The sequence below is a fragment of the Terrapene carolina genome, unplaced genomic scaffold (genome assembly GCF_002925995.2).
Source record: "Terrapene carolina triunguis isolate 2854851 unplaced genomic scaffold, T_m_triunguis-2.0 Scaffold210, whole genome shotgun sequence".
Classification (NCBI taxonomy): Eukaryota; Metazoa; Chordata; order Testudines; family Emydidae; genus Terrapene; species Terrapene triunguis.
Genome location: NW_020664561.1, coordinates 44,570,111 through 44,585,398, shown reverse-complemented (window position 1 = coordinate 44,585,398; position 15,288 = coordinate 44,570,111). Strand labels below are relative to the sequence as shown.

Below are 15,288 nucleotides of genomic sequence, written 5' to 3'. Positions count from 1 at the left end.
TGGGTTGATACCAAGGCACTGGCACGCATTCCACCATTAGTGGACGCATGCTGCTACCCGTAGCTAGTAATATATTTTGCTTTGGGTCATAAACCAGAAATCCCTCCCGTTCCTTTAAACAACAAACAGCAGCAGCAAACATGGAGCGAGAAACTTATCAGGCTCTGGGGCTACTTCTGCCGATTCTGCAGCAGGCTGCTCCTCCTGGGGGTCATCAAACTGCCCCTCTGAGTACTGACTCAGGACATGCTACAGCTGCTCTGGTGGCAAAGCCTCCTCAGGAACTAGTGTGAGCACCAGAGTCATTTTGCTAGCCTGTTCCGGCTCCCCTCTGATTCAGGGTTCAGAAGGTCGCCATTCCGACTGATGGTGACCTACTGTTGGCTCCACACTCAGCACAGTACCCACCACCTCATCAAACTCCTTCTAAAAGAGGTAGGATGATGGAATGTTCCCAGAGGTATGGCTCGCATCCCTCGCTTTACAATAGTTGCTCTTGAGCTGCTTAATCCACTCCCGTCACCGGTCCAGTCAATCCCCAACTCTGCCAGCTTTTTTGCTCTTTCCTGATATGCACAGACATTTCTAGCACTCTTACTGAACTCGAATGTTTTGGTCACCTCACACCAGAGATATACCAAATCTGGCTGATCTTGTGACCAGGTTGCAGCGTGCATGGTAAAGGACTTCTAGTCAATGGCCACTGCAAATGCACAAGAAGGTTCACTCTGTTTGCAGTTCAGTGGTCAGAAAGGAAGGGTTAAATGGCAAGCAGCTGTGCTTGAACCAGGGGGTTGCTTCTGTTGCAACTACTTAATGTGTTTACACTATCCAAGATGGTTTGTGTAAAGTGGGGCAGTGTGTCCATATGCACAGAGCATCCCGTCTAACCATGCCTTACCTATCCCATAACTGAAGGCACAGCCCCCTAGGCCAGATTCTAAGCTTGGTAGGAGATGCACTGAAGCAGTACATCAATACATATAGTTATACAAATGCACTTTATTATATGATATACATTTTCCAAATGTTCAGATATTCTCTAAGAGTTTCCAAAGTTATACTGCAATGTATTGGAAGTCAGAAAGAGGAGGATGCACAATAAAGTGAATGGCCCTATACCAAAGTATATTTTCTCCAAAGATTCAAAGACTTACACAATCTTTCCAAAGGCCTTTCTGTTGTAGATTCAAGTCATGAGAGAAAAACATCCACAAGCCACAGAGGCTACATCTATAATCCAATAAAAAATCTGTGGCACCAAGTCTCAGAGCCCAGGTCAGTTAGCTCAGGCTCATGGGGCTTGGACTCCAGGGCTGAAAATTGCAGTGTAGACATTTGGCCTGGAGCCTGGACTCTGAAAATCGCCCCACACTGGGTCCCAGAGCCTGGGCTCCAGCCCAAGCTTGAACATCTACTCTGCAATTTTATAGTCCTGTGAATCCAAGTCAGCTGTCAAAGCCAGCTGCAGCCATGCTACAGGTCTTTTACTGTAGTGTTGACATACCCTTAGAGTGCAGACAGACAATTAACCCAAGCATCATACCTAGGAAGAAATAATCTATTTGGAAAAAAAAAAAAAAAAAGACTTTACTGTTTATGTAATAATGTCTGAGAAGAGTAAAAGACAAAAACTTAGTAAAGCCTCCAAACACAAGTCAGACGGCAGAGTGCTGCTAGGAGCTGCAGGAATTATGAACAAGGTTCTGTGAGCTGAGCTGCACAATAGACCTGAATTATGGAGCAGGAATCCTGGACTACACGATAATGATTTTTCTACCCCTTCCCCACACTAGTACAAACTCTTCATTATTGATTTCAACATTAAATTCAATGTATTTTATGCAGATTTGTATATTGCAAGCACAAAGATGCTTTCCAGAAATTGTCAAGGAGAAGCAGGATGTTGCACCAGGGAGACAAAATTCCTCCTCCCTTATTACACCTTGACAGTAATTAACTGTTCCACTGCACCCAGACCTATTGCCTGTCTCTACATCCAACAGTGACAAAGAATTTTTGTTAAAATGATCAGCAATGAAATAGTTAATCTAAAAGAGCATAATTAAACTGCAGTCTTAACTCCCAAGTGAGACGCCTGGGGCATTTTATGTTGTGGAGCACAATTATGCAGTAAGTTTAAATAGATTAATAATTATGTAGCTGCATAATCATATTATAAACACATGGGCCCCCAAGGGCAAAAAGGCATTATCAACAAGCAAAGCTTCAACTCATGAAAAACTACCTGACTGCGCTGGTCAAAAACAACAAGAATAGTCTTTAACTATACTTCCCTTCCTCCACCTCCTCCCCTAAGGAGTCAGGGGAGGGAAAAGCTGCTGTCCTAGAATAAAGGGCTTTTACCATTTGACGGCGAGACCCTAGATGACAAAAACTAGAATGAAACCGTATATTATATATATATATACACACACATATACACATATATACATACACACACACCTACCTGAGAATGTATGGTACTGTGATCCACATGGGATTCACCGCAGCCAACATACGAACATCTATTCTGTCAAACAAAAATAAGAGAAATAATTATGGTGCAGTATACTCTGTTAATTCTTTTTAGTGAGTTGTCAAAACATACCTACAGAACAAAGTGATAAGGCTTCCAAATGCATTTTTAATTCAAGCTATTGTATATTTGCAGGATTCTGAAAAAAGCAAGGTATCATGCAAGGTAAGCACTGCAATAAATAATATAGTAAAGCAATGAGAATGCTGCAAGATTTTCCTCTGAATTTCCTTGATTTTGAGGGTGGGGTTAGACAATGTTTTTGATGTATGTCTTCTCTTCAGCTGATTTAACTTGATCTTTTTCTTATTTAAAAAACAAAGTGTCCAAGATATTCTGAAAAATCCATGAAATGTAAACATGCCACTATCAATTGTGTGTGTATTATTTGGGATCTTTAATTCAGAGTTTGCCTCTAATCTGTCAAAATTGTTAATATTCAATATGTCAATCATTTCAACATCAGTGCACATTTATATGCACATCAAGGCTATTGACCATCTGAACATTATTTTATAACCTACAGATTTATTACCCTTTAAGTATGTGCCATATTTGAGTTACAAAATGCAGTGTCTATTTACAATTCAATAATTCTATTATTACAGTTCTGCTCGAACATGTATTTGCTGAGCTGGTATGCAAACTTGAAGCTGTCAGTATGATGCTAACCTCAAGACATTGCTATTAGTCCCTCATTTCCATGAGCACCAAACACAAGCACTTAAGTAATCTGTACATACTGTTTGTGTACATTAACACATATACACAGATGCTGCTCATACAAAGCGTTGGTACTTAAACGTCAAATAGCTCCTCTACATTTGCATTAACTGCTTTCTAAAACTTTAATAGCATGCATTTACAGAAGATAACAATAGATACTGGTTAAGGAATGAGGCATAATGAAGTTTCTATCATGCTGGGATCTCACCATGTGCTGGGTGTTTGGCTAAGCACAAAGGGGAAGGCAAGGTGCCAAATCATCCAAGAAGAAGAGATATCACACCATGACACCTCCTTTGAAGTGTCTTATTGTGACTATAATATCACCCTATGGAAATATTGGTAGGAAATTAAAATAAATTATTCAATAAATGTCCAAGTGTTCCAGATTAAAGCGGATATAAATTCAAAACAGACAAAAAATGATTTTTGTTTAGCAAATGCCTCTCTTTTTGTTTAGCAAGTGTTCTCTCTCCCCTCCCCCCACCCCCTTTGGTTTTGTGACTTTTCCACCTGATATTCCCATCCTTTCCACTCCTTCCACTTTGGTTTCCCCTGCTAAAAGGTTTTTTAGATGTAATTTGGTAGCTTAAAAAAATAGCTTAATGAGAAATTGTATAATACTTCAGCCAACATTCTCTCTTTTTGAGAGAAAGAACAGAAAAATCTGTTATTTTTCTTGCAACCAGGATTCTCTTGAAGAGGATGGGGGGTGGAAAGCAATTTTAGAAATATATACATACTGGCTGCTCCCTGTCACCTTTCAGCCCAGATTTAAGCGTTGACAAGAGATATGCATCTGAGCTCACTGAGGAGTTGAAAAACCCTGCTGAGGCAGATCTGCACACCTGCAGCACCTCGAGTGACATTTTACAGCTGATTCAGCTGCACTTCCCCTCTTGTATCACAGAGATGCACCTTAATCAGAAGCAACGTTCTCTCCATTCATTTTTTAAAAACATCTGGAAGCCCCCTTCATGCCAGAAGCTGGGAGGGTGAAGCAGCAATATATCTTAATGCTGGAGGTAAGGTGGTTAAGTTATTTTAAGAGGGAGAGGGAAAAGAGGTAAGTAGGTAAGGACAAAGCCTGAAGAAAGAATACTTTTTAAATGTTTGTATAGGATTTTTAAATGTTTGAATAAATGTTTATTTTACTTGTTTTGCTTGGTGATAATGAAGCGACACTAGGTCAGGGATTCTCACAAAAAAATTTTTGGTGGCCTCAGAGTGCAGCCACCATCTGTTGCTAGTGGCCACTCTGACAATTTTTCCTAAAATACTTAAGTAACTTTAGGAAAAACAAATAAATATGCACATATACATGTCAACATCATTGTAATTTATGTAGGATTTTTTTTCCAGACTCAATAAAAAAAATCATTAACAGTTGTCTCTATTCTCTACTGGGCCTAACAGAATAGAAACATAACTAAGGTGCTTTGTACGTTCTTGTCTTTTTTCTTATGTCTTGATTTTTGGTTGCCTTTTTTTTTTTTGTTAAGATGTGCTAGTTACTAAGTTTGCTGTGAAAAGTGATATTAAAAGTACAAATATCACTTTTCACAGCAGACTTACTCAGCCCCGGCAAGCTTTGAGACAAATTAAGCCCTGGATGGGGAGGTGGATATGGAGGTAGTGGGGGCCAAGGGCACTGGAGGGGGGAGTGATCTTGGGGCCAGAGCTTGCCACCGTATGGCCCGGGAACAAAGCCTGAAACCCAGTGGCTGGAGCCTTCCACCCGCCACCCAAGGGCTGAAGCCTGACCCCACCAACCCTGGGAAAGTGGGGAACTCACTATCTGCCTGCTCCTCCAGCTCTTGTGTCTCCAGAGGTGGGCAGGGCCCAACCACTGCTGGCTTTTCCCTCCCCCCATCACCGCCCAGGAGGTTGTGGCCACAAGAAAAGTCCCTGGTGGCCACATGCAGACACAGTGGCCGCATTTGAGAAACACTGCACCAGGTAATGCTGTGCTCTGACAAGTCAGAATTTACTGTAAATACCAATAGTATTTCCACTCTTTGTAAAGCAACTCAAGAAATGTAATTTGTTGTGATGCATTAAGACCTTCCTAGGACTACTGACCAGGCAGAACATAGGATTTCCTAAAACTATTTTATAATTTACCTCACTGACAAATAACCCTGGAAAGGCCAGTGAACAGACAGCAAAATTTCATTTTTAAACTCATGATCATTTTCAGTTACAAAATGTAAGTGTGTCTGAATCTTGGTTACAAAGCAAATCACTTTGAGGCTAAAAGCATGTATGGTAAGCATTGATATAAAGCAATGTTTAGAGTTAAATTTTAAGCCCCTCAGAATAGCTGTTTGTGCAGGAATTGCTGCAAACCTTTACATACAGCTTCACTAGAGGAGTACCCAGATCTATCACACACATCCCCTGCAGTAGATCAGCTTACCTCTAAGCATGCCCAAAGGTTTGGTCCTCTAACTTTGCAGTCCTGACAAGTGCCCTGTTAATAAAATATAGATAAGGAATTATTTTACTAATCCAGTTTCCAGGGATTGGTTCTTAGCCCAATGCTATTTAACATTTTTATCAATGACCTGGAAGAAAACAAAGTCATCATCACTGATAAAAGTTTGCAGATGACACAAACATTGGGGGAATGGTAAATAATGAAGAGGATGTGTCACTGACGCAGAGCAATCTGGATAGCTTGGTAAACTGGGTGAAAACAATATGAGTTTTAATATGGTTAAATGTAAATGTATACCTCTAGGAACAAAGAATGTAGGCCATACTTACAGGACGGGGGACTCTACCTGGGGAAGCAGTGACTTTTGAAAAAGATTTAGGGGTCATGTTGGATAATCAGCTGAACATGAGCTCCCAGTGGGATGCTGTAGCCAAAAGAGCTAATGAGATCCTGAACGCATAAAAGAGTAGCAGTAAAGAGGTTTTTTTACCTCTGTATTTGGCACTGGTGAGACCACTGCTGGAATACTGTGTCCAGCCAGTTCTGGTGAACACAATTTAAGAAGAATGTTGATAAATTGGAGAGGGTTCAGAGAAGGCCCAGGAAAATGATTAACTAAAGCAATGGTTTTCAACCTTTCCAGATTACTATATCCCTTTCAGGAGTCTGATTTGTCTTGCGTACACCAAGTTTCACCTCACTTAAAAACTACTTGCTTACAAAATCAGACGTAAAAATACAAGAGTGTCACAGCACACTATTACCGAAAAATTGATTACTTTCTCATTTTTACCATATAATTATAAAATCAATTGGAATATAAATATTGAAGTTACATTTCAGTGTGGTACTTGAGCCTGTTTTTCACTTGTGAGCTTTGTCTGAAGCTGGAGCCCCAGGCAGTGGGTGGGGCGGATGCCCAAGCCCTGCTGCCCGGAGCTGAAGCACTATAATTTAGCTTTACAGGGCGCCCTGTGGCAAGTGGTTCCAGGCAATGGCCCTGCTTGCCACCCCTAGTATCAGCACTGCACTTGCAATCTCCCTAAACCTGTCCTGAGACACCCCCCCTCCCCCCCCGAGGGTCACAACTGTCAGGTTGAGAAACACTGATCTAGATTGAGTACTCCCTGGAAAACCTGTGCATACCCCCAGGGGTATGTGCACCCCTGGTTGAGAACCAGTGAACTGAAGGATTAGAAAATATGCCTTATGACTGAGCTCCTTGAATCTCTCTCATTAGCTTAACAAAGAAAAGATTACGGGGGACTTGATTAGTCTGTATCAGAGGTGGGCAAACTACGACCCGCAGGCCACATGCAGCCCGCGGGACTGTCCTGCCTGGCCCTTGAGCTCCCGGCAGGGGAAGCTAGCCCCCAGCCCCTCCCCTGCTGCCCCTCTTCCCCCGCAGCTACGCCACTGTGTGGGCAGCGCAGCTTGCGCCTGCCTACCTCCCAGGCTTTCCAATAAGCCAGTCCTGCCACTCTGGGCAGCATAGTAAGGGGGTGGGGAGCAGGGGAGTTGGATGAGAGGCAGTCAGGGGACAGGGAGCAGTTGGATGAGGTGGAGGTTCTGGTGGGGGCGGTCAGGGGATGGGGAGCGGGTTGGTTGGATAGGCGTGGGAGTCCCGGGGGGGGGGGGGGGGGGGGGGGGGGGGGGGGGGGGGCGGATGGGGGGCGGGGGCCAGGCTGTTTGGGGAGGCACAGCCTTCCCTACCCGGCCCTCCATACAGTTTTGTAACCTCGATGTGGCCCTCGGGCCAAAAAGTTTGCCCACCCCTGGTCTATATGTACCTTCGCGGGAACAAATATTTAATAATGGGTTCTTCAGTTTAGCAGAGAAAGGTCTAACATGATCCAATGGCTGGAAGTTCAAGCTAGACAAATTCAGACTGGAAATGAGGTGTACATTTTTAACAGTGTGAGTAATGAACCACTGGAACAATTTAATAAGATCATGGTGGATTCTCCATCATTGACAATTTTTAAATCAAGATTGGATGTTTTTCTAAAAGATCTGCTCTAGGAATTATTTTGGGGAAGTTCTGTGGTCTGTGTTGGACAGGATGTCAGACTTGATGATCACAATGGTCCCTTCTTCCCTTGGAATCTATGAAAACCAATGCAGTAGCATGGCCCAAGAAAACAAGACTCCAGTGCAAAACAACACGAAGTAACTGGTACTGCAATGAAGACTTTAAATACTCAGTAGCTTATCACCAGATGAATTTACAATTTCTGTAATCTAGTCTTAGTTTAAAATCAAGAATTTTGTTGATGCCATTCAGTTTTTGTTCCACTTCTATTATCTTATTAGAATGTGCCAAAACTCTCTAAATTTCTTAAGTGTTCTAGAATAGAAGGGAAGAGACATCAAGAGAAAAGTCTGCTATACAGCACAATGTGATATTTCATTTGTTATTTGGGGCTTAAAAAGGAACCTAAGTGTAAAGTTTAAGTACATATACCATCTCATTTTAAGCTTTCAAGGTCACACTAACAGACACTGGTGATCATTTTAAAACCAACCATTCTGGGGCTTGTCTTTCCTTTAATACAGAAGCATGAAATTTTTTAATCTCAAAATAATCAGCATACAAAAATATGTAGTAGCACAGGAGTGCCATATTTCTGAACAGAGAAACAAGAACCCAACTGTTGCATTTTCAGTTTAAGAAAATATACATAAAGCAGAAGAAGTTGGAGTCTTTCTCCACCTCAGAGCCACTATAGTTATGAATTATTAAAAATTTCAGCTGCCATATTTAAAGAGGTAGGAAGCAAAGGTTAGATAGAGCAGAGGTTCTCAAACTGTGGTCCTTGGACCAAGGAGCATGTGGCGGTCCAGTGAGAGTTGGCTGGTCACAGGATGCTAGCTTCTTCTCCTTATTTTCTCTGATAATAGCATTAAAAGTCAGCTAAAATACAATAAATTCTTTCTTCATGTTACTTTTCCACCTTAGCGATTGTAGTTGCTACAGGGACGTTACCGGATTGCAAATGAAAAGGGAAGCGGTCTGTACAATCACAAATAGGAGCCAGCCCACAAAAATCTATCTTAAAATATAGTCCATACTATGAAAGAGGTAAAGAACCCTTGAGACAGGCTAGCTGGTACTGCTGATATATAATTATTCATCTTTAAATGTAATGTATGAAATAACTAGTTTTACTGCTTAATCAGCTCCATTCTTCTTGTTTCTTTTGTTTAACAGTAGAACTCAGATCGTGTACGCTGCAATTTACAGTGTAAATGGTAAGATTTTAACCTAAATATTTTGTCCATGATAACATTTACCACTTAGATGTGTTGCACAAACAGTAATTTGTCGATCCATTAGCAACAAGCCTTGCAGCTAAAATACACAACTGGTTTTACTCCAGCAGGGAACCAACTAAAGAACTGAAACTCACATGAGATTTCTGTATCAATTCTTCCTTTGTTATTTCGCCAACCGATTCCAAGTGTGGGCAATCACTGCTGAGAGCTGACATTTTAATAACAGTAGTTTTCTAGCTCTTGTAGCTTTTAAGATGAGGCAATATCTACAAAACAAGAATAAAATAAATTAAGTATAACCTGAAGAAATTTTATTCTTGTAAGCAGTAATATTAGACATTTGACAGAGCTGCTGTATACATTTAACCTTATAATATAAAACTAGGACAATCCCATTATCTGTTCAGTTAAATAAAAGTACACTTGGAAAATGCACACACTGCATTTTAAAATGAATGCAAATAACTGTTTATTGAAAGTAAAAGAATCTAGTAAATAAAATTAAATACAGCTGAACCTGCTAAATTGCAAGCCTGCACTAAAATGGATTTTTGTATTTGTAACTTACTGAGACATAGACCTATGAAATCCTGCTACCGTGCAAGCAACAGGGCCAATGTAGGTGAAGTCATGTTCCCCCACACTGAACAATGAGGGAGAACCTAATCACTAGGGCCCTACCAAATTTGTGAAATTGACCGTGATCATAGGATTTTAAACATTGTAAGTTTCATGATTTCAGCTATTTAAATCTGAAATTTCATGGTGTTGTAATTGTAGGGATCCAGATCCAAAAAGGAGTTGGAGGATGGTCGCAAGGTATTATAGAGGGGGTTGTGATACTGCTACCCTTACTTCTGCACTGCTGCTGGCGGTAGCACTGCCTTCAGAGCTGGGCAATTGGAGAGTGGCAGCCACTGACTGGGAGCCCAGCTCTGAAAGTAGAGCCACTGCCAGCAGTAGCTCAGAAGTCAGGATGGCATACTGCTATCCTTACTTCTGCGCTGCTGCCTGCAGAGCTGGGTGCTAAGTCAGCAGCCACCACTCTCTGGCCGCCCAGCTCTGAAGGCAGCACAGCAGTAAGGACAGCAATAGTGCAAACCCCCTAAAATAATCTTGCAACTCCCTTTTGAGTCAGGACCCCCAGTTTGAGAAACTCTGGTCTCCCCTGTGAAATCTGTATAATACAGGGTAAAAGCACAAAAAAAACCCCATAGATTTCACAGGGGGAAAACCAGATTTCACAGTCCATGACCCCCTTGTTGAAGGAGAAAGAAGAGGACATAGGGAACTTTATCCTGGTCTCATTTATTTACAGTGACATATACTCCTGAGCAGGCATATTAGATGTCAAAAGGAAAACGTCACATGTAGTACAGAACTCTTTCCTTCAGATCTTTGCCAGACTTCCACTTTCTCTGATGCAAGGCTGGTTTAATGCCAAAAATCTTTTGTTAGAAGCATACCTACGTTGTCTCAGACCTGGTCACTTGGTCAGATGTCAGTTAAAACCACTATTTGGTGGTTGCACAAATATATCTGATTGTTTTGCAATACAAAGGAAAAAACTAAACTAATTATATTCCCTCAAATGCAAGGTATGTATGATTCAGTGGTTCTCAATCTTTCCAGACTACTGTACCCCTTTCAGGAATCTAATTTGTCTTACATACCCCAAGTTTCACCTCACTTAAAACTACTTCCTTACAAAATCAAACATAAAAATACAAAAGTATCACAGCACGCTATTACTGGAAAATTGCTTACTTTCTCATTTTACCATATAATTACAAAATAAATTGAATGGAATATAAATATTGTACTTGCATTTCAGTATATAGAGCAGTATAAACAAGTCATTTTCTGTATTCAATTTTAGTTTGTACTGACTTCGCTAACGCTTTTTATGTAGCTTGTTGTAAAACTAAGCAAATATCTAGATGAGCTGATGTACTCCCCTAGAAGACCGCTGCGTACCCCAGGGATACGCGAACCTCTGGTTGAGAACCACTGGTCTATAGCCTGTGCAATCTGACAGCCTTTACTATGCTCTCCCAAGAACTTTCTCTTGATCCACACTGCTCAAACAGCTACCATCTTACTCTCTCCTCTGATTTATCACCAAAATTTGGAACATACTGTGTAGATTTCCTCTCCTCCAACTCTTTCAATAACCCCTTCCAGAATGAATCACCTATACCAAGTTCCCAAACTAAATCATACTAATGAGTTCACAGATGCACTTCTCTATTCTTGATAGGTCTGCTGCCTTCATCATCTTTTATCACACTCTACTCCATTTTTTCTCTTTTCTATTGGCTTTTGCAGCTCTATGTTTCTTTGGTTCTTCAACTACACAGAAGGACTGGAAGGGACCTTGAGAGGTTATCTAGTCCAGACCCGTGCACTCCTGGCAGGACTAAGTATTACCTAGACCATTCCTGACAAGTGTTTGTCTAACCTGCTCTTAAAAATCTCCAATGATGGAGATTTCACAACCTCCCTAAGCAATTTATTCCAGGGCTTAACCACCCTGACAGTTAGGAAGTTTTTCCTAATGTCCAACCTAAACCTCCCTTGCTGCAATTTAAGCCCATTGCTTCTTGTCCTATCCTCAGAGGTCAAGAAGAACAATTTTTCTACCTCCTCCTTGTAACAACCTTTTACATACTTGAAAACTGTTATGTCCCCTCTCGGTCTTCTCTTTTCCAGACTCAACAAACCCAATTTTTTCAATCTTCCCTCAAAGGTCATGTTTTCTAGACCTTTAATCATTTTTGTTGCTCTTCTCTGGACTTTCTCCAATTTGTACACATCCTTCCTGAAATGTGGTGCCCAGAACTGGACACAATGCTCCAGTTGAGGCCTAATCAGCACAGAGTAGGGTGGGAGAATTATTTCTGTCTTGCTTACAACACTCCTGCTAATACATCCCAGAATAATGTTCGCTTTTTTTGCAACAGTGTTACACCATTGACTCATATTTAGCTTGTGGTCCACTATGACCCCCAGATCCTTTTCCACACTACTCCTTCCTAGGCAGTCATTTCCCATTTTGTATGAGTGCAACTGATTGTTCCTTGCTAAGTGGAGTACCATGCATTTGTCCTTATCAAATTTCATCCTATTTACTTCAGACCATTTCTCCAGTTTGTCCAGATCATTTTGAATTATAATCCTATCCTCCAAAGCACTTGCAACCCCTCCCAGCTTGGTATCGTCCGCAAACTTTATAAGTGTACTCTCTACGCCATTATTGAAATCATTGATGAAGATATTGAATAGAACTGAACCCAGAACTGATCCCTGCGGGACCCCACTCGTTATGCACTTCCAGATGCTTCCCAAACTCTGGGAACGGTTTTCCAACCAGTTTTGCACCCATGGTATAGTAGCTCCATCTAGGTTGCATTTCCCTAGTTTCTTTATGAGAAGGTCATGCAAGACAGTATCAAAAGCTTTACTAAAGTCAAGATATACTACATCTACTGCTTCCCCTCGTCCACAAGGCTTGTTACCCTGACAAAGTAAGCTATCAGGTTGGTTTGACATGATCTGTTCTTGACAAATCCATGCTGACTGTTACTTATCACCTTATTATCGTCTAGATGTTTGCAAACTGATTGCTTAATTATTTGCTCCATTATCTTTCCAGGTATAGAAGTTAAGCTGACTGAGCTGTAATTCCCCAGGTTGTCCTTATTTCCCTTTTGATAGATGGGCACTATATTTGCCCTTTTCCAGTCTTCTGGAACCTCTCCCATCTTCCAAGACATTTTAAAGATAATCACTAATGGCTCAGATATCTCCTCAGTCAGCTCCTTGAGTATTCTAGGATGCATTTCATCAGGTCCTGGCGCCTTGAAGACATCTAATTTGTCTAAGTAATTTTTAACTTGTTCTTTTCCTATTTTAGCCTCTGATCCTACCTCATTTTCACTGGCATTCACTATGTTAGACACTGACAATTGCACCTTCAGCCTTTCCTCATCCTCTCTATAGCCCAGATAAGTTGGCATCCCTCTTCTTCTCTTTCTCCAAATCCTCCTTCAAGGAACCCACCAATCTCATGGTTTCACTTACTTCGTCTATGCCAGTGCTTCCCAATTTTACATCTTGTCCACCCTTGACCAATCTCTGGTTACATCTACACTTAAACTGCTACAGTGGTGCAGCTGCATTGCTGTAGAGCAATCAGTGTGGCCACTCAGTACAGCGAACGGAAGGGTTCTCCTGTTACCATAGTGAATCCACCACTCCGAGAGATGGTAACAAGGTCTATGCAAGAATTATTTCGTTGACCCAGCACTGTCTACACTAGGAGTTAGGTCAGCTTAACTATGTCACTCAGGGATGTGAATTTTTTATACCGATGAGCGATGTGGCTGGGTAGACTTAACTTTTTAACATAGTAGTCTTACCTACTGAACCATCTTCCAAATATCTCATCCAGTTGCCATCTCAAACTCACTCCAAATCAACTTTCTGTTTTTTCTACCTTCACAATCACCATTGATTACAACCCTATCCTACCAATTAAAAAGGCCGAATTAAGTTATTTGTAGATGAAACGATGCACTGTTTGGGTCTGGTTTAATCTTTGATTGGTTACCTGAGGTTACAGAGGGAAGAAAAGCTGCTGCTTTTATCCTTTTACCAAACTATATTTTAAATGTATGTCAAAGATGCCTAGAACCAAGTAAATATGCTTTTTAAAACTACATTATAAATCAAAACAATTAAATGAGCAGGGTTAACATCAAAACCTTTTATTTCTAAATTCAATATTTTCTCCACTTATCTGGGCCATTTTAGCTCCTCTTGAATGTAGAATAAGGAAATACTTTTGTTAGTGCAATACAGCCTCCCACAGGGAGACAGCACGACAATTGTGATACAAGCATTTACTTTTGATGGAAGATCTTTTGAAAATGTCAAAGTTTAACAGAGTTAACATTCATTAACACAGTAGCAAAATTATAAAAACAAACAAACTTACTTTATGAGCCAAAATGTTCTGACTTGGCAAGGCTAGAGTACTGTTGCAAACCAGTACAAATATCTTCCAAGCCCTGGTACCAGAACAGCGGTTAGAAGTTAAAAAATGTCATACCCAAGACCAAGCTGCAACTAGAGAAGTGTTCCTCAAATTATTTAAACCAAGTCTCTATTTGCAGAATAATTTTAATTTTCCTGCCAAATGCTGCAATGAAGATGGTTTTCTGGATCAAAATGAATATAAACTTAACTGTACTTTTCATGTTTAAAAATATATGAAAGATTTTGCTCTTACACATTTTCTTACAATTAGATAAAATCTAAGCTGAAGTGAAAGTTTCAAAATGGTGAATCCTCCACAATTTCCTTTAACATTAATAAACTCCAGTTAGAATGAAGAAAGACACTGAGTATATGGAAGGAGTAGCAGAAATGAAAGCTTCTTTTTGCACTTATTACAAGCCCTACCAAGGCATTAGAAATGGGTGACTGGGTTTTGAATAAAGTCTACCCCAGCTGTAAACCTCAGTACTGTTTTAAGGCTGAAGATCAACAAAAATGCTTCACTTAGAAGGAAGGGTATAATGGATTAGTAAGGCCTAAAGGCTTAATTATTTTATGTAATAAGATTTCTGAATGTATTACTCCCGGTAACACAAAGCAAGCTAGCAGTGAGTTCATCTTGTATTACTGGATTAGTAACTAACAAGCTGCTTTAAACCTCTGGAATTGTGCCTCGAGTCCAACTAAGATTGATGAGTTCAGCTGAACCTTTCATGCAGTTAATCCAAGATCACAAATTCAGCTCCTATTTTTCCTACATGCAGCCTGTACCAAAGAGCAATCTGGAATCAAGAACATATATTCTCACATATGTCCATCTATGATGAATGACCTCCATTAGCACTAGGCAGCAGTTACTGGCTTATACAGGGAATCCCATACTAATACCAGACCCTCATATAGATGCGATCAAAAGGCTTCTCTCTTGTTACCAAAATTAATTCCTTCCTTTCTTTCCTTCTATCCCTGTGGCCAAGAAACAAACTCATGTTCTGGTGCCTTATCCTTTCTTGACTACTGTAGTCTCCTCCTTGCTCGCCTCTCCTTTTTCCATTTTCCACCTTTTCTACTCCATCTAAAATACAGGGGCTAAGATTATCTTACTTTCTCATTGCTCTGACCACATCTCTCCCTCCCACAGTAGCCACTTCTCAAATATATGCACTGACTTCAATGTTCTCCTTTAAACTTTCAAAGTACTCCATAAGCTCCACCTCTGTCCTCAGTACTCCATTCCACTTTGTAG

General features: G+C 40.7%; 1 protein-coding gene across 1 annotated transcript in view; it reads right to left on the bottom strand.

Annotated features, from left to right (window-relative positions):
• The window catches only part of LOC113407302 (ubiquitin carboxyl-terminal hydrolase 33), a 95,669-nt gene that overhangs the window by 71,382 nt on the left and 8,999 nt on the right, over positions 1–15,288 (bottom strand). The window contains exons 2-4 of the mRNA XM_029912372.1: positions 9,116–9,247; positions 5,685–5,738; positions 2,471–2,533 (exon numbers count right to left, since the gene is read on the bottom strand). Coding sequence (XP_029768232.1) covers positions 2,471–2,533; positions 5,685–5,738; positions 9,116–9,196 — 198 coding nt within the window. The 5' untranslated portion in view covers positions 9,197–9,247. The remainder of the gene's footprint in view (positions 1–2,470; positions 2,534–5,684; positions 5,739–9,115; positions 9,248–15,288) is intronic.